This window comes from Rutidosis leptorrhynchoides, chromosome 9 (assembly GCF_046630445.1).
Source record: "Rutidosis leptorrhynchoides isolate AG116_Rl617_1_P2 chromosome 9, CSIRO_AGI_Rlap_v1, whole genome shotgun sequence".
NCBI classification, from domain to species: Eukaryota; Viridiplantae; Streptophyta; class Magnoliopsida; order Asterales; family Asteraceae; genus Rutidosis; species Rutidosis leptorrhynchoides.
The window spans coordinates 9,110,199-9,137,186 of NC_092341.1; the positions used below are offsets into that span (position 1 = coordinate 9,110,199).

Here is a 26,988-nt window from a genome sequence, read left to right on the forward strand (position 1 = left end):
TCATTTGGCCCAAAGATAAAGTTTAGTGCCCTTCTTCGTCTTCTGTTGTTCAACATATTTGTTAGCATGATGATAAAATCCTGTAAACTTCAACGTGTTCATTTGGAAGATGGCTGGTTTTGAAGGCAATAAATGGACCCCGATTGAGTCAAGAAACCAACCAGTTTTTCCATAAAAACCTGCAATCTTTTGACCGTTTGTCAAGAAATTGAAGGGTGTTCCTTCTTCAAATCCAAATGGCCCAAATGTTCTTTTATTGCTCTTAAAAGTCAGTGATCGAATAACAGGCCGACCTCCATAGACCGCAGGGCAATAGCGCCCGCTAACACCCACCAAGATCTCATCCGGATATTGTAGCTTAATCTGAAGTTAGTGTTTATTAAAATCAGTTCATATAAACTATATCCGGATTTAAGTTAAATAACTGTTTAAGTCTGAAAAAATATTGAATTTAACCAAAATTCTTTTGTACAGAAGTTCTGTAGCATGTATCAAAGTTTTAATTATTTGTCATGTTAAATGATCTGTGATAATTTAACCTTTTGATTAATCTGAAATTTTTGGGTAAAGTTTGCTACTTTAAGACACTTGACCCATAAATAAACCATGTGGAGATACGGTGAACTTGTACCTGAGCAGATTTGGTATGGGTACGACCAATGCCTGCATGATTTTCGGCCTGAAATGGTTGACCATTGTTATCGTATGTTAATTGGATATCGTAAATGCTAGTACCGTATAAAAGACTGATTTCTCTAACTCCGTTATGTACTCCATCATCCCATTGATTCCCTCCGATTCCTCCCCATGGTCCCGCTTGTACGCTTTTATCCTGTAAAAAATCAAATATCGAATGATCATTTTCAATAAAGAAAAATGGCGATTTAAAAAGGTTAACAAAATCTAAGCACATATATGGGATTTGAGGATTTCTTACCATTGTTAAATAGTCCAACAAATTAGTGTGAACAAATATGTTACTACGTGTAGCTTTGTAAGTAAGTAATCCTGTATACTTAATTGATTATTTTTGCACATAAATTACTGTAAATATAAAGGAAGCAAACAAGATACTGTTGTGCTAAGCATCTGATTCACATACATAAAACATGCACTCTTTTTAATATCTTCTATTATTAATAATTAAGTGTTAGTTGCATTAAACATGTGCTGATTCTGATTCCCTTCTCTTTAAACTGCAGGTGTTACTTACATTGAATATGAACCTTTTAAAACACTGAATCCTTAAATCTTGCTTTTCTTTGCAATTTGCATACATACATTGACAACATGATAAAGGAAATGTATTATTATACTAATTCAATTAGAAAACGTGATTTCATCATTATTATATCTACATCTATATTTATATCATCATTTGACTCGTTTGACCCATTTCTCAATCATGATATACTTGCTAATTCATCATGCAAAGGTTTTTTGTTGCTACTTATGAGTCGAATTATATAATTTGTTTCTTCAAATAACACTATTGAAGGAGCTTTTATGTAAGGAAATCGGTACCTATTAAAATTCCGTGTACCTCATATCGATTATTTGCAATGGACATTTTGATATCGCCTATAATATACACATTTTAACAAAAAAAAAAAAAAAAAAAAAAAAATCGAGTTATACTTGCTATTTGGTCCTAACATCCACACCCACTATGCCCCTGCCATGAAGTCTCCATAAGTGAGGTTTTTTATTTCGCAAATGGCTTAGACTTATTATTTTAAATTGGATATGTGAACACAACTCAATCATGTTGTCTGTAGTGTCCTATCACCTATGCATATGCATATGTTACTATGGGTCCTAATAATATGACTTGTACTATTTACACACCCCAAACAATTTCTTGTGCATCATAAACATTTACTTGTGAAAGTAACATACTAAAATAGAAATAAAAACATGTGTGCATATAAAAAAAAAAAAAAAAATGAATATGATATATGTAAATTCTTAATGCCATTCTTTTGATTGAGAAATCAAATTACTTTAGTTGTCCAAATAGACATACAGTATTATACAATTATATTGTAGATTGCATATTCGCGAAGTCACTACAAACAATACACAGATGGAATTTTGACCCCATTTCTAGATTCTTTTGCTTAGTGTGTGTAGTGTGTTTGTATGTGTTTTTCTAAAAATGGTTACAATAGCATACTGTTGTAAAATTAAGAACAAAACAATGAAAGAATTCAAGATCTCATTAACCGAAAGATATGACTTTGTAATATCAAACGAAAACGATCACAAAAGATTGAATTCAACAGATTACATCTACAACTTATATAATAAACAACCTGAAATATTGTTGACAACAATGAACAAAATAAGGATTGGATATGTAACTTTATTTAGCATCTATAGGCTTCAAGAAATCATTGCAGCACAATATTGAAAGATAAAAACTTGTGCAACATGAAATAGGCTAGACCTCACACAAACTCAACAAAATGAACACAAACATGATACATATGCAGGAGATACTCATTTGCCCCAAAAATAAAGTTTAGAGCCGTTGTTCGTCTTCTGTTGTTCAACATATTTGCTAGGATGAAAATATAACCCTGTAAACTTCATCGGGTTTATTCTGAAGATGGCTGGTTTAACGGGCGATAATAAAAACCCGATTGAGTCAAGAAACCAACCTGTTTTTCCATAAAAACCTACAATCTTTTGACCGTTTGCCAAGAAATCGAAGGGTGTTCCTTCTTCAAATCCAAATGGACCAAATGTTCTTTTATTGCTCTTAAAAGTGAGTGATCGAATAACAGGCCGACCTCCATAGACCGCAGGGCAATAGCGCCCGCTAACACTTATCAAGATCTCATCCGGAAATTGTAACTTAATCTGAAATTAGTCCTCATTAAAATCAGATCATATAAAATTAATAAGTTATATATAGCTTTAAGTTAGATAATTGTTTAAGTCTCTGAAAACATATCGAATTTAACCAAAATTCTGTAGTAAGTATCAAACTTTTCATTATTTGTCATGTAAAATGATATGTGATAATTTAACCCTTTGATTAATATGAAACTTTTGGGTAAAGTTTGCTACTTTAAGACAGTTAACCCAAAAATAAAGCATGGGGAGATACGGGTGACTGTGTACCTGAGCAAATTTGGTATGACGGCAAATGCCTGCATGATTTTCGGCCTGAAATGGTTGACCATTGTTATCGTATGTTATTTGGATAGCGTAGATGCTAGTACTGTATAAAATACTGATTTCTCTAACTCCGTTATGTACTCCGTCATCCCATTGATTCCCTCCATTTCCTCCCCATGGTCCCACTTGTACGCTTTTATCCTGTAAAAATTCAAATATCGAACGATCATTTTCCAATAAAGAAAAATGGCGATTTAAGAAAGTTAACAAAATCTAAGCACATGTAAAGGATTTCTTACCATTGTTAAATAGTCCAAAGAATTAGTACGAACAAATATGTTACTACGTGTAGCTTTGTAAGTAATGCGGTATACTTGATTGATATTTTTGCACAGAAATTGCTGTAAATATAAGGAAGCAAACAAGGTACTGTTGTGCCAAGCATCTGATTCACGTACATAAAACATGCAGTCTTTTTAATATCTTCTATTAATAATAATAATAATCAAGTGTTAGTTGCATTAAACATGTGCTGATTCAGATTCCCTTCTCTTTAAACTGCAGGTGTTTGTTACATTGAATATGAACCTTTTAGAACATTGAATCCTTAAATCTTGCTTTTCTTTGCAATTTGCATACATACCCTGACAACATGATAAAAGTAATGTATTATACTATTTCAATTAGAAAACGTGATTTCTTCATTATTATATCTACATCTATATTTCTATCATCATTTGACCCGTTTTACCCATTTCTCAATAATGATATACTCCCTCCGTCCCATTACAAGTGTCCACATTTCCATTTTGGGATGTCCCATTTCAAGTGTCCACTTTGTGTTTCAACCAATGAGAAGAGGTTATTCTGGAGAGAGAAGATTTCTGATTGGTTGAGAATGGAGTTAGTGGGATTTCCTAAAACTGTGTGCAAAAAGTAAGTGGACACTTGTAGTGGGACGGAGGTAGTACTTGCTAATTCATCAGGTAAAGGTATTTTGTTGCTACTTATGAGTCAACTTTTATAACTTGTGTTGCTTCAAATAACACTATTGAAGGAGCTTTTATGTAAGGAAATCAGTACCTATAAAAATTCCATATACCTTATATCGATTATTGCAATGGACATTTTAATATCGCCTATGATATACACATTTTAACAAAAAAAAAAAAAAAAAAAAAAAAATCAAGTTATACTTGCTATTCGGGCCTAACATCCACATCCACTATGCCCCTGCCATGAGGTCTCCAAAAGTGATTTTTTTTTTAATTCGCATATGGCTTAGGTTTATTATTTTCGGTTTTCAATTGGATATGTGAATACAACTCAAATATGTTCTCTTACTATGGGTCCTAATAACATGACCTGTACTCTTTACACACCCAAAACAATTTCTTGTGCATCATAAACATTTACTTGTGAAAGTAACATACTAAAATAGAAATAAAAACATGTGTGCAAATTAAAAATGAATATGATTATATGTAATTCTTAACGCCATTATTTTTATTGAGAAATCAAACTACTTAAGTTGTCCAAATTGACATATTATATTCTAGATTGCATATTCGCTATTGTCGCTACAAGCAATACACAGATGGAATTTTGACCACATTTCTAGATTCTTTTGCTTAGCATCCATGTTTCTTAAAATTATTACAATATAGGCTAGACATCAAACAAACTCAAGAAAATACTTCTTAAAACTTAATCACTATCACTATTACTCGTATTAACTAACATTTCTAAGGATGTGATGTAACATCCCGCCTTTTTCCGTTTACTTTTCCGTTTAACTATTTAAGTTCCGTTATATGTTTATAACACATCCCGTTAATATGCGTTGAATTATCTCGTTTAGGTAATTCCCGCACCCGGTTTAAAGTTAAGGGACCAAACTTGCCAAGGGTTGAAACTTTTGACTAGGTCAAAGAGTCAACCCTCATCCTCATCCATTCAATCTCATCTCTTTCACTCTTACTACTTCAACTTTTCTCTCAACTTCCATACAAAGATTCATCATCCAAAATCGAGTTAGCGGTCATCTTGCCAAACAAATTACATATTTGAACTCCTCGTGATCTCCTCTTCGATTCCATACCGACCTCATCAAATTTGGGTAACTTTCTAAAACCACTAATTTTATGTGTTCTTGAGATTTTTGAGTTAAAAGGTTGTTAATTAGTGTCTATGGCTCAAGTCTAGTATAATTATGTGATTTGTATGCTTGTTCTTGCTATCTTGGTGTAACTAGTTCATATTGAAAGAATGCTTGCTTAATCTTGAGTTTTAGGTGTTCATATGTTGTTGAATGATGAAAGTTCATGTTTTAATTGTGTTTCTAACATCACTAGCTTCAAATTGGTATGTAGGTTGACATGGATTAGTTTCATATGCAAGATTGTTGAATTTGTGATTTGGGGTTAGGGTTTGATAGAAGTAAATTGAATTTTTGATGCATTAAATGCTTGTTAATGTTACTTGTAAGTGTTAGGTTGTGTTGTATGCTTAATTACCTTCGAAACGGCATATCGTTCATGTAATTTGGTTGCCAAATCATTAAATTGCAATTTTGACTTGTATGCATTGATTATGGAACATTAATTGCGGTTTTCGGTTGTTTTAAGTGCAAGTTTGATTGATGATATGTGTTTAGTTGCATTCCTCGTCAAAATACCTTTCCAACGATGTATGATAGGCGTTATAAGTGTTTACGGGTCAAGTTTTGCGTTAAAATTGATTTTGGCTCGTGCATAGTTTTGCAAAACAGAAAAATAGCTGAACTACAGGTCGCGCGGCGCGCACCATACCCCGCGCGGCGCGCCAACTGGCCTGGACAGATTCTGACCTCCATGTCCCTTTTAACGTGAAATGTTTGACTAGCTACCGACCTCCGATTCACATGAAACTTGTTTTAATATACTTGTATATGAATAATTAGCATGGAAAATTTGTCCGGGACCCGACCCGAACATGTTGACTTTTTCGTTGACTTTGACCCGACCAAGTTTGACTTTTTGTCAAACTTAACCAATTAATTATGCAATCTTCCTAACATGCTTTTATACTTGTATCTTGCATGAAACTTGACAATTTGCTTCACATGCTATATTAATCGAGTCGTATTGAGCCATAGGACTAATTGAACATCTTTGACCCTTCGTGACTATCGTTATTGATACAACCTATTTGTTTAGGTCAAGACTAGCATTGTTCTTTGCACACGTTACTTGTCGAAGTACTTTTTGGTTCGTGCATACAAGGTGAGATCATAGTCCCACTTTTACTCTTTTAAACTTACTTTTGGGATGAGAAAACATAAACGATTCTTTTGAACTAAGTGAACACAAGAACGGGAAAACAAACATTCTACATACGAGTTTAGAACGAAAATCCTCAATCCGATTATCATTAGTTACATCAGATGGTGTAAGCGAGAACTTATGTTATATGGCCATATGGGTTTGACAAACCCTCATTCAAACGGTTCGCTACCGTTTACGAATGAAATATATTTTCGGGAACAGTGTTGTTCTAGCACTAATTGATGGGGTATTCAACGGACGGAACGTTAAGCTTTGATAATTGGGTGCTCGTGAATATTAACTTTTAGAATGTACTATGGCTTTATCGATGTTGCAAATCTTGTGGTTTAACTTACTATTACTCATTTACTTATTTAAACCTATGATTTCACCAACGTTTTCGTTGACAGATTCTCTATGTTTTTCTCAGGTCCTTGAACTTAGGTGATACATGCTTCCGCTCATACTATTTGATACTTGCATTGGATGTCGAGTATACTTGCATACGTGGAGCGTCTTTTTGACTACTTTTAATCGTGTCGCACGTGTTTCATACAAACTTTAAACATTGTTATGTACTTGTTATGGGAACTACTTTTGTAAACTTTGAAACACCCTTAGTTATGAAATGAATGCGACATACTTTTCGGTCAAACTTTGTTATAAAGACTTACGACCATGTAATGGGACCATACGTAGATGACGCCGTCATTTGACGATTTGTCGGGGTCGCTACAAGTGGTATCAGAGCTTTGGTTGTAGGGATTTAGAGTTCATTGGTGTCAACCCCGAGTCTTAGGGTACATTGGTGAGTCTAGACTACAACCGGCATATAGACTTGACGTAGGAATTACTTGACTATTTGTGCATTTATACTCGAACTCTCTTACTCATATCTACTCTTATTCTATCTAAATCTTGCGTTGTATAATTTAATTGACACGCCACCTTGACTATATGATGTAATGTCGAATGCACATATGAATTAGGGTAATATAATTCCCGGAAATTATATTACGGTGACTCATATGAACATACCGACATTATGCCATAAAGAATCTAAGGCGAGTCAAGGATAATTTTCTCTTTATCTTTATTCCATATCGCGGTTAGTATTATTTAGAATACTAACCAACGGTATTCTTTTGTTTTGAAGGAACAATGGCTCCTCGTCGTGTACGCCGCAACGAAACTCCCGAACAAGCTCTCGAACGAATGATAGCTACCGCCGTAGATGCGGCCATGGCCGGTCACTCTTCCAACAACAATAACAATAACAACAACCACAACAACAACAACAACAATGGGGCCGGTAACTCAAACGAGGGATGCTCCTACAAAGCTTTCATGGGGTGCAAACCTCACACTTATGATGGAACCGGTGGACCGGTTGTGCTTACTCGTTGGTTTGAACAAACCGAGGCCGTCTTTAGCATAAGCGGTTGTCGTGATCAAGACAAGGTCAAATACTCCACCCACACGTTCTCCGGTGTTGCTCTCACTTGGTGGAACACCTATGTTCAATCGGTGGGTACCGATGAAGCTCATGCCCTCTCTTGGGCCGATTTGAAGGAAAAGATGATTGTCGAATACTTTCCGCGCGAAGAAACCCGAAAGCTCGAGGAAGAACTAAGAGCTTTGAAAGCGGTCGGAAACGATCTTAAGGCTTATAATCAACGCTTCGCCGAACTATCCTTAATGTGTCCTAATCTTGTTAACCCCGAATCTCAAAGGATTGAGCTCTACATGCTCGGTCTTCCAAAAAGCATCAAACAAGGGGTGATGTCATCCAAACCCACTACTCATCAAGCCGCTATGAACATGGCCCGTCAATTAATCGAAACGGTTGACGAAATCGTAGTGCCGGCTCCTAAGGCCGAGGACAAGTCGGGTGGCAACAAAAGGAAATGGGAAGCCACTCCATCAACCAACTACAACAACAACACCTTCACCAAAAAGCCTTTCAACAACGACGGCAAGAAGGGTTATGTCGGAAACTTACCTTGGTGCAACAAGTGCCACAAACATCATTACGGCGAATGTAACAAGCTAATTTGTCACCGTTGCCAAGGAGTTGGTCATAGGGCCAACAATTGCACAAGCACCGCCCCCGTTGCTCGAAAGGGGCCCAATCCTCCAAAAACGGTCACTTGTTACGAATGTGGCCAAACGGGCCATTATAAGAACGAATGCCCGAAAAAGAAAACCAACCCCAACAACCGAGGCCGAGCCTTTAACATCAACACCGAGGAAGCCCGAGATGACAATGAACTAGTCACGGGTACGTTTCTTCTCAACAACACTTATGTTACTTGCTTATTCGATTCGGGTGCCGATAAATGTTTTGTGTCTAAGACTTTGGCTCCTACTCTTTGCACTCCACCACACCCCTTAGATACTACTTATTCTATCGAAGTGGCCGACGGAAAACTCTTAAGTGCCGACACATATTACCGGGGGTGTACTTTGAACATTTTGGGTAAGGAATTTGAAATTGACTTGATACCCATGGAATTAGGGAGTTTTGATGTAATAATCGGTATGAATTGGATGGTCAAAAATAAATCTCACATTCTTTGCGATCTTCACGCAATTCGAATTCCTATCGAGAATGGTGAACCATTGATTGTCTATGGCGACAAAAATTGCACCGGACTCAATCTCGTTTCGTGCCTTAAAGTCCGAAAGCTACTTCGCAAGGGTTGTTTCGCGATTCTTGCTCACGTTAAGAAAGTCGAGGCCGACGAAAAGCGTATCGAAGATGTGCCAATTGTTAGTGACTTTTCCGATGTATTTCCCGACGAATTACCGGGTCTTCCACCTCATCGACCGGTTGAATTTCAAATCGATCTTATTCCAGGAGCCGCACCCGTAGCGCGTGCACCGTATAGACTCGCTCCATCCGAATTACAAGAATTACAAAGTCAAATCCAAGAGTTACTTGACCGTGGTTTCATTCAACCTAGCCATTCACCATGGGGCGCTCCGATTTTATTCGTCAAGAAGAAAGACGGATCCCTACGAATGTGCATTGATTATCGTGAACTAAACAAATTGACGGTTAAGAACCGATATCCTCTTCCTCGCATCGATGACCTCTTTTATCAACTACAAGGTTCTCGTGTATATTCAAAAATCGATCTCCGTTCGGGTTATCATCAACTAAGGGTTAAGGGGGGAGATATCTCCAAAACCGCTTTCCGGACTCGTTATGGTAGTTATGAGTTCCTTGTCATGCCTTTCGGTCTCACTAACGCACCGGCGGTGTTCATGGATCTCATGAACCGCGTGTGCAAACCTTACCTCGACGAATTCGTTATCGTGTTCATCGATGATATTTTGATCTATTCTAAAAACGAAGAGGAACACAAAGAACATCTCCGACTCGTGCTTGAACTCTTGAGAAAAGAACAACTCTATGCCAAGTTCTCCAAGTGTGAATTTTGGTTGAAGGAAGTTCAATTCCTCGGTCATGTTGTAAGTGATCAAGGCATTAAAGTCGATCCCGCGAAAATCGAAGCCATTAGTAAATGGGAGACTCCTACTACTCCTACTCAAATTCGTCAATTCTTGGGTCTCGCCGGTTACTATCGTAAATTCATCAAGGATTTCTCCTTAATCGCTCGCCCTCTAACCGCGTTAACTCACAAGGAACGAAAATTCATTTGGACATCCGAACAAGAAACCGCTTTTCAAATCTTGAAAACTAAGCTAACCACCGCTCCTATCTTGTCACTTCCCGAAGGCAATGATGATTTTGTTGTATATTGTGATGCCTCGAAAAACGGTTATGGATGCGTATTAATGCAACGAAAGAAAGTCATTGCTTATGCCTCTCGACAACTCAAAGTCCATGAACGAAACTACACGACACATGATCTTGAACTCGGTGCCGTCATCTTTGCACTTAAGTTATGGAGACATCATCTTCTTGGTACCAAAAGTACCATCTTTACCGATCACAAAAGTCTCCAACATATCTTCGATCAAAAGCAACTAAACATGAGACAACGAAGGTGGATTGAGACCTTGAACGATTATAATTGCGAGCTTCGTTATCACCCCGGAAAGGCAAATGTAGTGGCCGATGCCTTAAGTCGAAAGGAAAGAGCGGTGCCTCTTCGTGTCCGAGCTTTAAACATCACCATTCACTCCAACCTTAATAGCCAAATTCGTGTAGCCCAAGAGGAGGCTCTTAAAGACAACAACATCGCACGCGAACTTTTAAACATTCTCGTCTCCCGATTCGAAGTTAAGGAGACCGGACTTCGATATTACGCCGGAAGAATTTGGGTGCCTAGATATGGCGACTTACGAAACCTCATCCTAGACGAAGCCCACAAATCGCGATACTCGATTCATCCCGGCGCCAATAAGATGTACCACGACCTTAAAGAACGATATTGGTGGCCGAACATCAAAAAGGAAGTCGCTACTTACGTTGCCAAATGTTTGACTTGCGCTAAAGTCAAAGCCGAACACCAAAGACCGTCCGGGTTACTTCAACAACCCGAGATCCCGCAATGGAAGTGGGAAAGGATCACGATGGATTTTATCACCAAACTACCAAAAATGTCAGGCGATTATGATACTATTTGGGTCATTGTCGATCGCCTCACCAAATCCGCGCACTTTCTCGCCATGAAAGAGACCGACAAAATGGAGAAACTTGCACGACTATACATTAAGGAGATTGTAGCCCGACACGGTGTACCTTTATCGATTATCTCCGACCGAGATGGTCGTTTCGTTTCTAGATTTTGGCGTACGTTACAAGAAGCGCTGGGAACGCGTTTGGACATGAGCACCGCATATCATCCCCAAACCGATGGGCAAAGTGAATGTACAATACAAACCTTAGAGGATATGTTACGAGCCTGCGTTGTTGATTTTGGAAAAGCTTGGGACAATCACTTACCTCTCGCCGAATTCTCTTACAATAATAGTTATCACGCGAGTATTAAGGCCGCACCTTTTGAAGCGTTATATGGTCGAAAATGTCGCTCTCCTCTTTGTTGGGCCGAAGTGGGTGACGTGCAAATTTCCGGGCCCGATCTCATTCACGAAACCACCGAGAAGATTCTTCAAATCCGAGATAGGCTTCGGACGGCCCGGAGTCGTCAAAAATGCTATACCGACAAAAGACGCAAAGACCTCGAATTTCAAGTCGGTGACCGCGTCATGTTAAAAGTCGCACCTTGGAAAGGTGTCATCCGTTTTGGGAAACGTGGGAAACTAAATCCGCGGTACGTTGGTCCTTTCGAAATCTTAGAACGTGTTGGAACCGTTGCGTATCGTTTGGATCTTCCGCCTCAACTAAGCTCCGTCCATCCTACTTTTCATGTATCTAACTTGAAGAAATGTCTTGCCGAGCCCGATATCGTCGTTCCTCTCGAGGAACTTACTATTAATGACAAACTCCATTTTGTGGAGGAACCGGTTGAAATTGTGGACTACGTCGAGAAGGAATTAAAACAAAGCTGGATCCCGATTGTTAAGGTTCGTTGGAACGCCAAAAGAGGACCCGAGTTTACTTGGGAAAGAGAAGATCAAATGCGAAAGAAACACCCTCATCTATTCCCGGTTCCGGAAACGTCAGATTCCGAGGAAGAAACAACGACTACTACGCCTACCTAAATTTCGGGACGAAATTTCTTTTAAGGTGTAGGTAATGTAACATCCCGCCTTTTTCCGTTTACTTTTCCGTTTAACTATTTAAGTTCCGTTATATGTTTATAACACATCCCGTTAATATGCGTTGAATTATCTCGTTTAGGTAATTCCCACACCCGGTTTAAAGTTAAGGGACCAAACTTGCCAAGGGTTGAAACTTTTGACTAGGTCAAAGAGTCAACCCTCATCCTCATCCATTCAATCTCATCTCTTTCACTCTTACTACTTCAACTTTTCTCTCAACTTCCATACAAAGATTCATCATCCAAAATCGAGTTAGCGGTCATCTTGCCAAACAAATTACATATTTGAACTCCTCGTGATCTCCTCTTCGATTCCATACCGACCTCATCAAATTTGGGTAACTTTCTAAAACCACTAATTTTATGTGTTCTTGAGATTTTTGAGTTAAAAGGTTGTTAATTAGTGTCTATGGCTCAAGTCTAGTATAATTATGTGATTTGTATGCTTGTTCTTGCTATCTTGGTGTAACTAGTTCATATTGAAAGAATGCTTGCTTAATCTTGAGTTTTAGGTGTTCATATGTTGTTGAATGATGAAAGTTCATGTTTTAATTGTGTTCCTAACATCACTAGCTTCAAATTGGTATGTAGGTTGACATGGATTAGTTTCATATGCAAGATTGTTGAATTTGTGATTTGGGGTTAGGGTTTGATAGAAGTAAATTGAATTTTTGATGCATTAAATGCTTGTTAATGTTACTTGTAAGTGTTAGGTTGTGTTGTATGCTTAATTACCTTCGAAACGGCATATCGTTCATGTAATTTGGTTGCCAAATCATTAAATTGCAATTTTGACTTGTATGCATTGATTATGGAACATTAATTGCGGTTTTCGGTTGTTTTAAGTGCAAGTTTGATTGATGATATGTGTTTAGTTGCATTCCTCGTCAAAATACCTTTCCAACGATGTATGATAGGCGTTATAAGTGTTTACGGGTCAAGTTTTGCGTTAAAATTGATTTTGGCTCGTGCATAGTTTTGCAAAACAGAAAAATAGCTGAACTACAGGTCGCGCGGCGCGCACCATACCCCGCGCGGCGCGCCAACTGGCCTGGACAGATTCTGACCTCCATGTCCCTTTTAACGTGAAATGTTTGACTAGCTACCGACCTCCGATTCACATGAAACTTGTTTTAATATACTTGTATATGAATAATTAGCATGGAAAATTTGTCCGGGACCCGACCCGAACATGTTGACTTTTTCGTTGACTTTGACCCGACCAAGTTTGACTTTTTGTCAAACTTAACCAATTAATTATGCAATCTTCCTAACATGCTTTTATACTTGTATCTTGCATGAAACTTGACAATTTGCTTCACATGCTATATTAATCGAGTCGTATTGAGCCATAGGACTAATTGAACATCTTTGACCCTTCGTGACTATCGTTATTGATACAACCTATTTGTTTAGGTCAAGACTAGCATTGTTCTTTGCACACGTTACTTGTCGAAGTACTTTTTGGTTCGTGCATACAAGGTGAGATCATAGTCCCACTTTTACTCTTTTAAACTTACTTTTGGGATGAGAAAACATAAACGATTCTTTTGAACTAAGTGAACACAAGAACGGGAAAACAAACATTCTACATACGAGTTTAGAACGAAAATCCTCAATCCGATTATCATTAGTTACATCAGATGGTGTAAGCGAGAACTTATGTTATATGGCCATATGGGTTTGACAAACCCTCATTCAAACGGTTCGCTACCGTTTACGAATGAAATATATTTTCGGGAACAGTGTTGTTCTAGCACTAATTGATGGGGTATTCAACGGACGGAACGTTAAGCTTTGATAATTGGGTGCTCGTGAATATTAACTTTTAGAATGTACTATGGCTTTATCGATGTTGCAAATCTTGTGGTTTAACTTACTATTACTCATTTACTTATTTAAACCTATGATTTCACCAACGTTTTCGTTGACAGATTCTCTATGTTTTTCTCAGGTCCTTGAACTTAGGTGATACATGCTTCCGCTCATACTATTTGATACTTGCATTGGATGTCGAGTATACTTGCATACGTGGAGCGTCTTTTTGACTACTTTTAATCGTGTCGCACGTGTTTCATACAAACTTTAAACATTGTTATGTACTTGTTATGGGAACTACTTTTGTAAACTTTGAAACACCCTTAGTTATGAAATGAATGCGACATACTTTTCGGTCAAACTTTGTTATAAAGACTTACGACCATGTAATGGGACCATACGTAGATGACGCCGTCATTTGACGATTTGTCGGGGTCGCTACATGTGAGTACTTCTTCAAGAAGTAATGTACAGAGCATTTAAGTTTTCTTCTTTGGCATTATCTGATCATTTACAAAAAACAAATAATACAGCCAAAGTATGCAGTGAGGTGAAAACATTTTGAGTGTAATGTGCGAACTTTGAAGACAGATTCATTAAGATATGACACGTTAATGTTAGGATCGCATAGCCCAAACACAATGTCCTGAAATACAAACCCAAGAGTCCATCCCTATTCTAAAACCAATTGATGATAAAATGACTTCCCTTTAGACTTACATACATACATTTGTTTTGTCCCATGACCGACGTGGGACTTTGGTTTGCACCCTTACATTTTATATTAGAGGTCGAAGTTTGAATTAGTTTTCATGGATTGAATGTTTTGTAATAAGTTTCATGTTTAACGTATCATATGGTATATATAGTAAAAATATTCCGTAAGGAACGGGTCAAATGGGTCAAATAAGTCAAAAGTTGATCAAAGCATATTTTATTACGTAATATGTAAACTTGTACAACATGAGATAAGCAAGACATCACTCAGACTCAACAAAATGAACACAAACATACAAAGTCAGGAGATACTCATTTGTCCCAAAGATAAACTTTAGAGCCCTTATTCGTCTTCTGTTGTTCAACATATTTGTTAGCATGATGATAAAACCCTGTAAACTTCATCGGGTTTATTCTGAAGATGGTTGGTTTAGATGGCAATAAATGGAGCCCGATTGAGTCTAGAAACCAACCGGTTTTTCCATAAAAACCTACAATCTTTTGACCGTTTGTCAAGAAATTGAAGGGTGTTCCTTCTGTAAGATCGCATAGTCCAAACACAATGTCCTGCAATATAAGCCCAAGAGTCCATCCTTTTCTAAAACCAATTGGTATTAGAGGGACTTCCCCTTAGACTTATATACATACATTTGTTTTTGTCTCCCTCCTATGTGGGATAGGTTTGCACCCCAACAATCCTCCCCTCAAACCGAAGACCACATCACCGAGCCTTTCTTTCACTACCGGGACACGCCTCCCCTTCAACGATACTCCCGCCATCTTATATCACCGGTCTCTTTTCTTTTCCTCCCCTTCAACGATACTCCCGCCATCTTATATCACCGGTCTTTTTTCTTTCACTACCGGGACACGCCTCTTATACCGCCGATCTCTTTCTTTCACTTTTCTTTCACCATCGGGACACGCCGCACTTCCACGTCTTGGGAAGTTTTCTTTTCCTCCCCTTCAACGATACTCCCGCCATCTTATATCACCGGTCTCTTTTCTTTCACTACCGGGACACGCCTCTTATACCGCCGATCTCTTTCTTTCACTTTTCTTTCACCATCGGGACACGCCGCACTTCCACGTCTTGGGAAGGAAGACTTTCGATATAAGGCACCATGGCTCCATTATCGTTGGCAAACTGAGGGGTGTGCCATGTCGCACCATGCGCTTAGGGGTGCGCCACCACTGCGTTGTTCACCACATCGGGCTATAGCCTAGCTCTGAAACAATTTGTAAGATCGCATAGCCCAAACACAATTTCCTGCAATATAAGCCCAAGAGTCCATCCTTTTCTAAAACAAATTGGTATTAGAGGGACTTCCCCTTAGACTTATATACATACATTTGTTTTTGTCTCCCTCCTATGTGGGATAGGTTTGCACCCCAACACCTTCTTCAAATCCAAATGGCCCAAATGTTCTTGTATTGCTCTTAAAAGTGAGTGATCGAATAACAGGCTGACCTCCATTGACCGCAGGGCAATAACGCCCGCTAACACCTACCAAGATCTCATCTGGATGTTGTAGCTTTATCTGAAAATTAATCCACATTAAAATCAGATCATATAAACTATATATATCCAGCATTAAGCTACATAAAAAAATTTTAAGTCTGAAAACAATTGAATTTTACCAAAATTCGATCTGTTGTATAGAAGTTCAAAATTCTGTAGCAAAGTTTTCATAATTTGTCATGTTAAATGACCTTTGATAATTTAATCCTTTAATTAATCTGAACTTTTGGGTAAAGTTTGCTACTTTAAGACAGTTAACCCATAAATAAACCACGGGGTGATAGGAGTGAACGTGACCTGAGCAGATTTGGTATGACGGTAAATGCCTGCATGATTTTCTGCCTGAAATGGTTTACCATTGTTATCGTATGTTACTTGCATAGCGTAGATGCTAGTACCGTATAAAATTCCGATTTCTCTAACTCCGTTATGTACTCCGTCATCCCATTGATTCCCTCCATTTCCTCCCCATGGTCCCACCTGTACTCTTTTATCCTGTAAAAATTCAAATATCCAACGATCATTTTCAATAAAGAAAAATGGTGATCAGACTAAACCCATAAATCTTAAAAAAATCAGAATCGAGATTAAAAAAGGTTAACAATATCTAAGAAGATAAATGAGATTTCTTACCATTTTCAAAAAGTCCAACAAAATTAGGGTTAACAAATATGTTACTACGTAGCTTTGTAAGTAATCCTGTATACTTTGATTGATATTGTTGCACCAAATTTGTTGTATATATAAAGGGAGCAAACAAGGTACTGTTGTGCTAAGCATCTAATTCTAATACATAAAACATGTACGGAGCAATTTTTTTGATTTAATAATTAGGTGTTAGTTGAATTAAACATGTGCTGATTCTGATTCCCTTCTCTTTAAACTCCTGGTAACATATACATTGAATATGAACCTTTATATCACTGAATCCTTAAATCTTGCTTTTCTTTGCATACATATACATTGACAACATTATAAAATAAATGCATTACTTTATCAATTAGAAAACGTGAGATTTCATCATTATATCTACATTTATATTTATGTCATCATATGACCCAATTGAGTATTCAAATCATTTGAGATATATATATAAAAAACCCAAATGGAATCCATTCTTAAGAATATGGATTGAAGTTGACACCTAGTTGTAATCAATGTAAAAGTACTTTTGTAGAGAATAGAAAGTAAAAATTCAACTCCAGGATTACATCAGCTTAGAAAAAAACGGAGGGGTATTTTCATCATTTTCTATTTTTTACCTTGGCCCGATGAATATTAACTCATCATGATGAATATTAACTTTATGTGTCTATTAGCTCAAAATATACTTGCTAATTCATCATGTAAAGGTTTTATGTTGCTTCTTATGAGCAATGAGCAGGGTCGTGTCATTAATTTTTATGTTTCGGATATAAAAATGGACCCTTGTGAACATTAAATTTTTCAATACATATATAAAGATAATACTACTAATATACACATTTTTACCAAAAAATCGAGTTATATATGCTATTCCGGTCAGTTCCACACCCACAAATGCCCCTGCGATGAAGTCTCCAAAAGTGAGTTTTTTAGATTTCGCATACTATTTGCTGTTTTGAATTGGATATGTGAATACAACTCAATTTTGTATTGTGCTGTGTCCAACATATATGTTACTATGGGTCCTAATACTATGTCCTGTAGTATTTACATACCACGCATATTTTTTGTATGGCTGTGTGCACCATAAGCAAATTTTGTGTGAAGGTAACATACATTGAAAAAGAAATAAAAACATGTGTGCAAATAAAAAATGAATCGAACAGCCCCTCATCACCCCTCATGATGAGGGGCAGTGAAATAACCGGGTATCTTCAAATTTAAACTAAAAACCTTGATAGAAGATAACAATTAACTACAACTTTGAGCTTATAAGGACTCATAATATCCTTCTCTTACCGATGTGGGACGGGGTATTTCACCTTACACGTGTAAATTCTTTATGCCATTCACTTTATTGAGAATCAAACTACTTTAGTCGTCCAAATTGATATATTATATTCTAGATTGCATATTCGAATAGTCACTACAAGCAATACACAGATGGAATATACCGCATTTCTAGATTCTTTTGCTTACTATATATGTTTCTAATAAAAGTTACAATAGCATGCTATTGTAAAATTAAGAACAACAAAATGAAAGAACTCAAGAACTCATTTACCAAATGATATGAATCTGTATTATCAAACGAACGCGATCACAAAAGATTGTATATAAACGATTGCATCTACGGGTTACATATTAAACACAATAACAACTACGATAACAACCTGAAGCATTGTTGACAACAATGAACAAATAAAAATTGGATATGTAAATTTAGCATCTATAAGGTTCAAGAAATCATTGCAGCACCTTATTGAAAGATAAAAACTTGTACAACATGAAATACGATAGACATCACACAGACTCAACAAAATGAACACAAACATTATACAATACATTTCAGTAGATACTCATTTGCCCCAAAAATATAGTTTAGAGCTGCTCTTTGTCTTCTGTTGTTCAACATATTTGTTAGCATGATGATAAAATCCTGTAAACTTCATCGGGTTTATTCTGAAGATGGCTGGTTTATATGACGATAAATGGAGCCCGAATGAGTCAAGAAACCAACCCGTTTTTCCATAAAAACCTACAATCTTTTGACCGTTTGTCAAGAAATTGAAGGGTGTTCCTTCTTCAAATCCAAAAGGCCCAAAAGTTCTTTTATTGCTCTTAAGAGTGATTGATCGAATCACAGGCCGACCTCCATAGACCGCAGGGCAATAGCGCCCGCTAACACTTATCAACATCTCATCCGGAAATTGTAACTTAATCTGAAATTAGTCCACATTAAAATCAGATCATATAAACTAAATCTAGCTTTAAGTTAGATAACTGTCAAGTGTCTGAAAACATATCGAATTTAACCAAATTCTGTAGCATCTATCAAACTTTTCATTATTTGTCATGTAAAATGATTGTGATAATTTAACCTTTTGATTAATCTGAAATTTTTGGGTAAAGTTTGCTACTTTAAGACAGTTAACCCATAAATAAAGCACGGAGAGATACGGGTGACTGTGTACCTGAGCAGATTTGGTATGACGGCAAATGCCTGCATGATTTTCGGCCTGAAATGGTTGACCATTGTTATCGTATGTTATTTGGATAGCGTAGATGCTAGTACCGTATAAAATACTGATTTCTCTAACTCCGTTATGTACTCCGTCATCCCATTGATTCCCTCCATTTCCTCCCCACGGTCCAACTTGTACGCTTTTACCCTGTAAAATTCAAATATCAAACGATCATTTTCCAATAAGAATAAAAATAGAAGAGAAACTAAACAATGTAACAAAATTTAAGCAAAGGTATGTGATTTCTTACCATTGTTAATTTGGTTTAACAAATTATGTAAACAAATATGTTTCTATGTGTAGCTTTGTATGCAATCCTGTATACTTAATTGATATTCTTGCACAGAAATTGGTGTATATTTAAAGGGAGCAAACAAGGTACTGCTGTGCTAATTAAGCATGTGATTCACATGCATAAAATTTACACTGATTCTGATTCCATTCTATTGAAACTCAGTACTATTTTTTTACAATCTCTTTGATATATTAATAATCGGGTGTTAGTTGCATTAAACATGTTCTGATTCTGATTCCATTCTCTTTAAACTGCAGGTGTTTGTTACATTGAATATGAACCTTTTAGAACACTGAATCCTTAAATCTTGCTTTTCTTTGCATAGATACGTTGACAAATGGAATTAAACAACTAATGCTATGAAAAGATCTTTACAAAGTGTTTATGTTTCCCAACTTCAATCCTTATTCTTAAGAATGGATTCTATTTGGGTTATTTATTTATTTTTTATCTCATATGGGTCAAATGGTGATTAAATCACGTTTCTAACGCTGCATTCTCATGTTAATTTTTTTGTTAATTTTTTTTATTTTTTATTTTTTTATTTTTATGTATCTCATGTTAATTTATCATGTGAAGGTTTTATGTTGCTGTTTAATTTAAGTGGTATATATTCATATACCACTAGTTTAAGAGCTTTTATGTAAGTAAATCAATACTTATGTAAGTTGCATTTACCTCATCTTGATTATCTTATATGGACATTTTGATATCGCCTATAATATACACATTTTAACAAATAAATTGAGTTATGCTTACTACTCAGGCCAAACATCCACACCCACAATGCCCCTGCCATGACGTCCTAACCCCACATTATCAATACCCTATCTCACGAATGTGGATTTTGTTGAAACAACCCTTTGCTAACTAAATGTGTCAACACTGACACTTTTTCTTTGCATAAATACCAAGACAAGAGTGACACAATTAATCAGACTGAACCTCAAAGAATATTAATGAGATAAAAGTCAAATATTTTCACTAATAAAAACACACCGCTTTAGAAATCTACAAAGTGGACAATAATATCAAAGACAGTTATTTTGAAAAATGTACTACTAGCTAGCAGGTATTTAAGTACCATCCATATCTCAATTTATTACACTGCCAGTCAAACTTGAATGTAGTCTTCTGTTGTAGATGATTTTGAGATGTCCCAATTCCTTCAATCTCCTCCTCCTCCATCATTGTTACATGATTAATGCTATGAAGCCAACATTTCCTCTCGTAATATCTACAGCATTTTGGATCCTTTTCTCTTGACATTATCTTCTCCTTGACATACTAATTTAAAAGAAAAATAAAACACATTAACCAATCAACAACACATTATTTATATTTAACCATACATACTTAAAAAAAAAAAAAAAAAAAAAAAAAAAAACTTGATCATCATATAAAGAGTAAGCCACGTTACCTTTAGAAACTCGCTAGTGGAAGATGACACCAATGACAGAGACTTAGGTCGAGACATTCGGAGCAAGTTATCAACGTAACCCTTCAACTTCAGTGGTGACTTTGTAAGTTGTAGTTTCATATCATCTGCTGATGACAGATGCGGGATTTTCTGTAAGTCTTCGAGGATAGTTATATTCTGTAAAAAAAACGCCACGGAAGCAAAATAAAAAAAATTGATTCGCAAAACAATAAATTGGGTGGGAATTTATATCGTAAAAGGATGTGTTGATTGCCTAAAAGGAACCACCTTTAGTCAGTGTTTTTCTGTCTGTTTTTTCCAGCATAACATTCGTTGACCAGTTTGTACATACAATCGCTATTATTTCGTTAATATATCACAAATAAGTAACACTAAACTACGTCCATTTTGATCGATTTGACCGACTTTTGAGTGATTTTAACCGAATTTTTGACTTTTGACCGGAGATGACCCGATCTTTCCCGCATTTGACCGTTGACCGACTTATTAGAAGACGGGACAGGGTTGAGACGGGCTAGTCACCAGAACGTCGCAACGGACATCGTTTACAACACTGCCTATATAAAAGATGGTTGACCTTAAATCAAAATTACTCGGAACTTTGTTGGGTTTTCTAGCATAGAAAAAGTTGGTTATTTTAGATAATTTATTTGAACACAAGTTGTTCACATATTTATGCAATTATCCCCTTAAAAAAATATATATTGATACCTTATTTGAGCTAACAATCAAATTCCAACCTCCATCATTCTCAAACTTCTTTAAAAAGTTCAGCTTCTCAGGTTCAAGTCTGTTTTCTCCGATCTCCAAATTTAGTTTTGCCTCATGCAACCCTGCAACATCCACGGACGAAAAAGGCATCATATCACCTGAATACTCCAACAAAGATAAGTTTGGTGCATCGATGTTGGCCTCCTCAAGAAAACTGCAACGAATCACGGATAGTTCCTTAATTTTATCGCTCAAAATGGTTATCCGCTTGAGATCGATACATTTAATCAGAACAATTCTTTCAAGGTTCACAAACTTTTTAATCAAATCTTGAAAAGACTCATCTGTCAAATTTGGATCTTCCATTGTCAAATATTTAAGATTTTCACAACCTTTCAAATCTACGTGACGGTTACACCCGACCTTCCCCCGATGAACAAAGGTCAGTAAACTAGGTTGGTCGACCTTGACCCACATGAGCCCATCACAGCCATGTAACTCTAGCGTACGAAGCTTAACAGGAGTTGAAATATGCAGACGACCTATCCCATTACAATTTACTAGCCTCAAATCCTCCAATAACGGGCAGCCTTGAACGAAACTCTCTATCACATCTTCATTAACACGAGTACTTTTAATCGAGAGCTCTTTTAAATTAATTAGATTAACAGCAACAAATTGATTGATCTCGCAACCATACAACCTCAATGAAGTTAGTGACGTGGCACTAAACACAGAATCAGGCAACATAAAATATCTTTTTTTATTATTCACTTTCACATGAATCTCTAGCTCTTTGACATTTTTGTTCAAAGCAAAAGTTATCCAATTATTAACGCGACGTTCCAACTCGATACTACCTTGAATAAAAGAAATCTTAAATTTCTGTATAGTATGCATTGCTCCAAGTCTGGTTGTTAATGAGTTGTCAACGAAAGTTATAAATTTCTTAATAGGATCTGCACCTGATTTTAAAAACTTTTTCTGGTCAAATTCAAATGTGAAGAATGAAGCCCATATGGATCTCCATTTCTTAGACAACACACTTGTTCGAGCTACGTCACTTGGGTGACGTAGAAAAGAAAGGATATGGTGGATAATGTGTTCGGGTAATTCCGAAATTAGATCCGCGGGCTCAACTACTTGACCCACTTTTTCAGCCTTCTCAATCTTCTGTTTCTTTCTACACCTGACTACTACTCTTGAAACAAGCCAATTTTTTCTCTTAAATTTTCTCTTTAGTTGCATATCGACTATCATCCGTTTCATAAACATTTTGCCTGTTCATACCAAGCTACTTTAGTGTATGCTGCAAAAACTACTTTCCATATTCGAAAAATAAATATAAATAAAAAAAACATCACATAGAAGCCAAACACTTGTAGATCATTATTTAATACCAAGTATATCACTGTTTGTAAAAAACCTGATTACTCACCGATTAAGCCCTGATTACTCATTCTTAAGAGCAGTCCGTTTTTTTTAAAATCGGCTTGATTACTTAGTCAACGTCGATTGATGGGTCAAAATTGGATTTGGTAATCAAAGTCGGTCAAAGTCAAAATTGGTCACAATTTTAACATGAATTTAAACTAGAGCTTTAGAGGTTTCGAACAAAATAAAATATTTTAGACAATTATGTTAAAGTATATGTTTATGTTTATGGTTTTCTTCTATATTTACACATGTAATTTTTGAAACTTAATATTTAGAATTAATCCCCGATTAATCCCCGAATTGCCGATTACTCATTCCAAAGTCCCGATTAATCCCCGAGTAGCGAATTTTGCAACCTCGAGTATAGTTATACAGATCACACATTCGGAAAATAAGTAAAAAAAAAAAAAAAAGAAAAAAAAGACGTGTCCTACCTTAGTGTATACATCTATACATATAAATTGATTACATGCAGGGTATGATGATTAGCACAAACAGAGATATATGAATTGATAGATACATAACTGCATATATTCATACAAGCCAATAATTTCAGAATAATCCTATCTCAAAACAGAATACAAAACCATAAAATCGTACTAACAATTAAATTTAAACCAGCGAATGAGATTCAACAAAGAATCAAAAACTGTAAGCATTATAATCAACACATTTATCACTTATCCAGCATGTAAGTCGATCATAATTGCAGAACTGCGATCAATTTCAGTGATAACTATAAAAATATATTATCTATCATAACAAAATTTATTAAATTCACCAAACAGGATTGAAAGGATCGGTTCTGAGGAAGAACCTGTGTAAACTCCGGCGAAACGATTTCTCCGGCAGCAATTCTAGGGTTCCGTATGTTCTGTTGTTATACAGTTTTTGGCGCTGACTAATTGACTATATGCTAACGACCAAATGGGCTAGTAACTTGTGGCCCATTATAGAATGTACGTTAGAAAGGGAAATTGTGCAAAATCCAATAGTTTTTACTCTTCCCGTACCCCGTTCCATTACAAGTGTCCAGTTTAACTTCTCAGAATCCTTTTAGTTTAACTTTGACTCTAAATAATTTTGTTTTTGTTATGTAACTTTTTACGAAAATGATATGAATGGATTGTTTTTTAATCGTATTTTAATGGATATAAATTTCCTCAAGTATTATATACTACGAATAAAATTATTTAGAGTCAAAGTTAAACAAAAAAGACTCTGAAAAATCATACTGAACACTTGTAATGGGACGGAAGGAGTAACATTATGACCTTAAAGTATCAAAATTACGAAAAATGTTCCTGATTACATCATGAATCACACATGATGCGTGCAAACCCGTGTGCGATGCGTGCTTTCGAAAAATTCAGCAAGACACCCTTTTTCTCGTAAACACGCTCTAAAAACCACGCAACATGCACCTTGTGTGGTGCTTGGTTCTTGATACTTGTTGCATGGTGCTTGGTGCATGTCTCCATGTTGTTTGGTGCTTGTTGGACAAAACCTTTGAATGTACATATCTTTTGACTCGTGGTTCCGATTTAATCACCGTTTTTTTATATCATGTATTTTTTCAAAATCAAAAGATAAGTCCATTCAAAGATATGACATTTTGACACTAAACACCACGCACCGTCAGCGATGTTTGATGCATGGTGCGAGTTTGCGAGGAAAGATGAGGTGTTTTCTTGTATATTATTATTAGTGCAATAGCAAAGATCTTGATGATTTATTAAATTCTTTTTAGTTGAATATTGACATTAACATTAACATTAAAATTAAAATATTCATAATAACTAAACGAAAAAATTTGGAGCGCTCATAATTTATAAATATTTTAAAGAACTCGGTCCTACGACCTAAAATTATGTCTCATCTCGATCTCTAATACAAACACCTATTTAATTTTCTTCGTCGAAAGACGACGAAAATAAACTATAATACTAAGTTAGAAAGATTGAGAATCATAAATATTAACAGAAACCAAATTCATTAAGAAATTAATTATGAGTATAAAGTATAAGTTGTTAGATAATATATTAGAATATATGTAACGCCCAATGCAATTATATAATGAGCTTGAACCATCTAGTTTTCTAGGGTTAGGACTCTATAAATAGTGGCTATGTAAACAATAATATTTACGGGGGTTTACATTGTCTTACATAACCACTATTTATAGAGTCCTAATCCTAATAAACTAGATGGACCAAGCCCATTACATAAATGCATTGGGCGTTACATATATTCTAATATAGTATCTAATATCTAATATAAGTATATATAATTCATGTTAAACACATTATTTCATTTAATAATAATCATGAATTATTCTTGTTAAATCACGTACTCCGGAGTAAATACTCGTCCTTTCCGAATAATCCTAACATGAAATTGAGAACCTTCTCACTTTTATTATTTCTCTTTTTCTTTAATGAACAAACAAATTAACAAAAATCTCATTACAATAAACATTATGATAGCCGTAATGTGATCCAAAACTTCTTGTGTTGCGTCTCACATTCTATTTAAATCAAACAAAATTGTACCTTTATGTAGTATCACTCGTGAAAAATTATTCAAAACAAATAAATTTACATCTCTACTCATTAAGTTTCCTTTCTTCTTGTATAAATTGAAATATACGTGCAGCTGATTCAGATGCCAATTTGGGATTATGTGGTACAACTTTAATCACTTTAATCCTTTCATCATCATCAAATCCCTTTTCTTCTCTACATTGACCCAAATCTTGAACCATTGGTGTAGTTGGAAAAAGTGGTAGTTCATCTTTATTTCTTTCACCTTCTTTATAATTCTCTTGAGGTAATAAGTTACAAGGAACATAAAATTTACTACTTTTTATATCATTTTCTTTATAACTAGCGTCGTTCGATGAAGAGCAACTAGGTTTTGTTATTGCGGGCATAGTGTACGATGTAAAGAATGGAGTGCTTGGAAATACGTGACCGATTCCTTGATGGTAAGACGTCGGGATAGTGTACGGATTTGTGTTATAGAAGTCCATATTTGAAGGTGTTAGGCTTAGGCCATAAGCAGGTGTCATGAGACCAAAAGATGGTGGTGAAGGTCCGGTGTACGGCTTGTAGACCAGCCCCTCTGAAGGTGACACCGCAACTAACCATTGGTTCGCTTGAGGTGGTGGAGGGAGGTAGCACCAAGGTGATTGTTTGGGACCATTTAGGTTAGATAAAGGTGGTAATGGTGTTGGAGGTAGGTCTATTAGACTCGTGTTGTATCTTTTTTCGGTATCATTGTTGGAATTTGAAGGTTTTTTATCAACTTGATAAAAAATGTCTTTAGAACACGGCTTCTTTAGACATGGCGATCTTGCGAGTGATTTTTGTACCTGTTTGAACTTCAAACTATGAGAAAACGATTAAGTTAAAGTGTTGCGATTCACTTTCGTTGCATAAAACGTACCTTGATCAATCTATGTAACTCGAAGACTTGTGATTGGAACAGTTTTTGCTGTCTGAAATATCATGTAAAATTCGAACATTTGTTAGCACTTGAAACTTATAAAAAGTAGAAGAAACTACAAGTTATAGGTGTTTTGAATTTTTCTTTGAAAGAAACGGACTAACCAGATATCTTTAGGTTTCAACTAAAAATTAATTAGCCACAACTTTATGGTTATATGTCACTCAAACTTCTTATCCCAAACCGATGTGGGACATGTTACAATTTCTTTTCAAAGGACTATTTATGATCAATTTACTTTTT

At 36.0% G+C, this 26,988-nt stretch overlaps 4 protein-coding genes across 4 annotated transcripts; all 4 read right to left on the reverse strand.

Moving 5' to 3' along the window:
* LOC139867722 (agglutinin-like) lies at positions 1-3,913 on the reverse strand. The gene is made up of 8 exons (XM_071856085.1): positions 3,878-3,913; positions 3,654-3,770; positions 3,426-3,527; positions 3,130-3,327; positions 2,664-2,865; positions 1,544-1,581; positions 632-832; positions 1-363 (listed from the first exon to the last, which is right to left on the reverse strand). The coding sequence occupies exons 1-8, from the start codon at positions 3,911-3,913 to the stop codon at positions 1-3; spliced, it is 1,257 nt and encodes a 418-aa protein (XP_071712186.1).
* An 11,061-nt stretch (positions 3,914-14,974) lies between these two features.
* On the reverse strand, positions 14,975-19,890 carry LOC139867723 (jacalin-related lectin 3-like). The gene is made up of 6 exons (XM_071856086.1): positions 19,870-19,890; positions 19,304-19,501; positions 18,872-19,051; positions 16,482-16,679; positions 16,062-16,203; positions 14,975-15,195 (listed from the first exon to the last, which is right to left on the reverse strand). The coding sequence occupies exons 1-6, from the start codon at positions 19,888-19,890 to the stop codon at positions 14,975-14,977; spliced, it is 960 nt and encodes a 319-aa protein (XP_071712187.1).
* A 684-nt stretch (positions 19,891-20,574) lies between these two features.
* Positions 20,575-24,148, reverse strand: LOC139865927 (uncharacterized). Its single transcript, XM_071854036.1, has 4 exons — positions 24,056-24,148; positions 21,802-23,081; positions 21,070-21,246; positions 20,575-20,936 (listed from the first exon to the last, which is right to left on the reverse strand). Exons 2-4 carry the CDS (start codon positions 23,074-23,076, stop codon positions 20,715-20,717), a joined length of 1,674 nt encoding a protein of 557 aa, XP_071710137.1. The 5' UTR covers positions 23,077-23,081; positions 24,056-24,148; the 3' UTR covers positions 20,575-20,714.
* A 1,695-nt stretch (positions 24,149-25,843) lies between these two features.
* Positions 25,844-26,749, reverse strand: LOC139867724 (protein HEADING DATE 3B-like). Its single transcript, XM_071856087.1, has 2 exons — positions 26,705-26,749; positions 25,844-26,611 (listed from the first exon to the last, which is right to left on the reverse strand). Exons 1-2 carry the CDS (start codon positions 26,747-26,749, stop codon positions 25,844-25,846), a joined length of 813 nt encoding a protein of 270 aa, XP_071712188.1.
* Between the last annotated feature and the right edge of the window lie 239 nt (positions 26,750-26,988).

Excerpts from the sequence above, each read along its gene's own strand:
- LOC139865927 (XM_071854036.1), bottom strand. The coding sequence starts at position 23,076 with ATGTTTATGAAACGGATGATAGTCGATATGCAACTAAAGAGAAAATTT. Across the intron at positions 21,247-21,801 it reads TGATTGTTAGCTCAAATAAG|AATATAACTATCCTCGAAGA; the intron begins GTATCAATATAT and ends TTTTTTTTACAG. Across the intron at positions 20,937-21,069 it reads CCACTAGCGAGTTTCTAAAG|TATGTCAAGGAGAAGATAAT; the intron begins GTAACGTGGCTT and ends CTTTTAAATTAG.
- LOC139867723 (XM_071856086.1), bottom strand. The coding sequence starts at position 19,890 with ATGGAATCAGAATCAGAACAT. Across the intron at positions 19,502-19,869 it reads TGGAATCAGAATCAGAACAT|GGTAAAAGCGTACAAGTTGG; the intron begins GTTTAATGCAAC and ends TGAATTTTACAG. Across the intron at positions 19,052-19,303 it reads GTCATACCAAATCTGCTCAG|ATTAAGTTACAATTTCCGGA; the intron begins GTACACAGTCAC and ends GACTAATTTCAG.
- LOC139867724 (XM_071856087.1), bottom strand. The coding sequence starts at position 26,749 with ATGATATTTCAGACAGCAAAAACTGTTCCAATCACAAGTCTTCGA. Across the intron at positions 26,612-26,704 it reads TTCCAATCACAAGTCTTCGA|GTACAAAAATCACTCGCAAG; the intron begins GTTACATAGATT and ends AAGTTCAAACAG.
- LOC139867722 (XM_071856085.1), bottom strand. The coding sequence starts at position 3,913 with ATGGGACGGAGGGAGTATATCATTATTGAGAAATGG. Across the intron at positions 3,528-3,653 it reads GGGAATCTGAATCAGCACAT|CAATTTCTGTGCAAAAATAT; the intron begins GTTTAATGCAAC and ends TTATATTTACAG. Across the intron at positions 3,328-3,425 it reads CTTTGGACTATTTAACAATG|GATAAAAGCGTACAAGTGGG; the intron begins GTAAGAAATCCT and ends GAATTTTTACAG.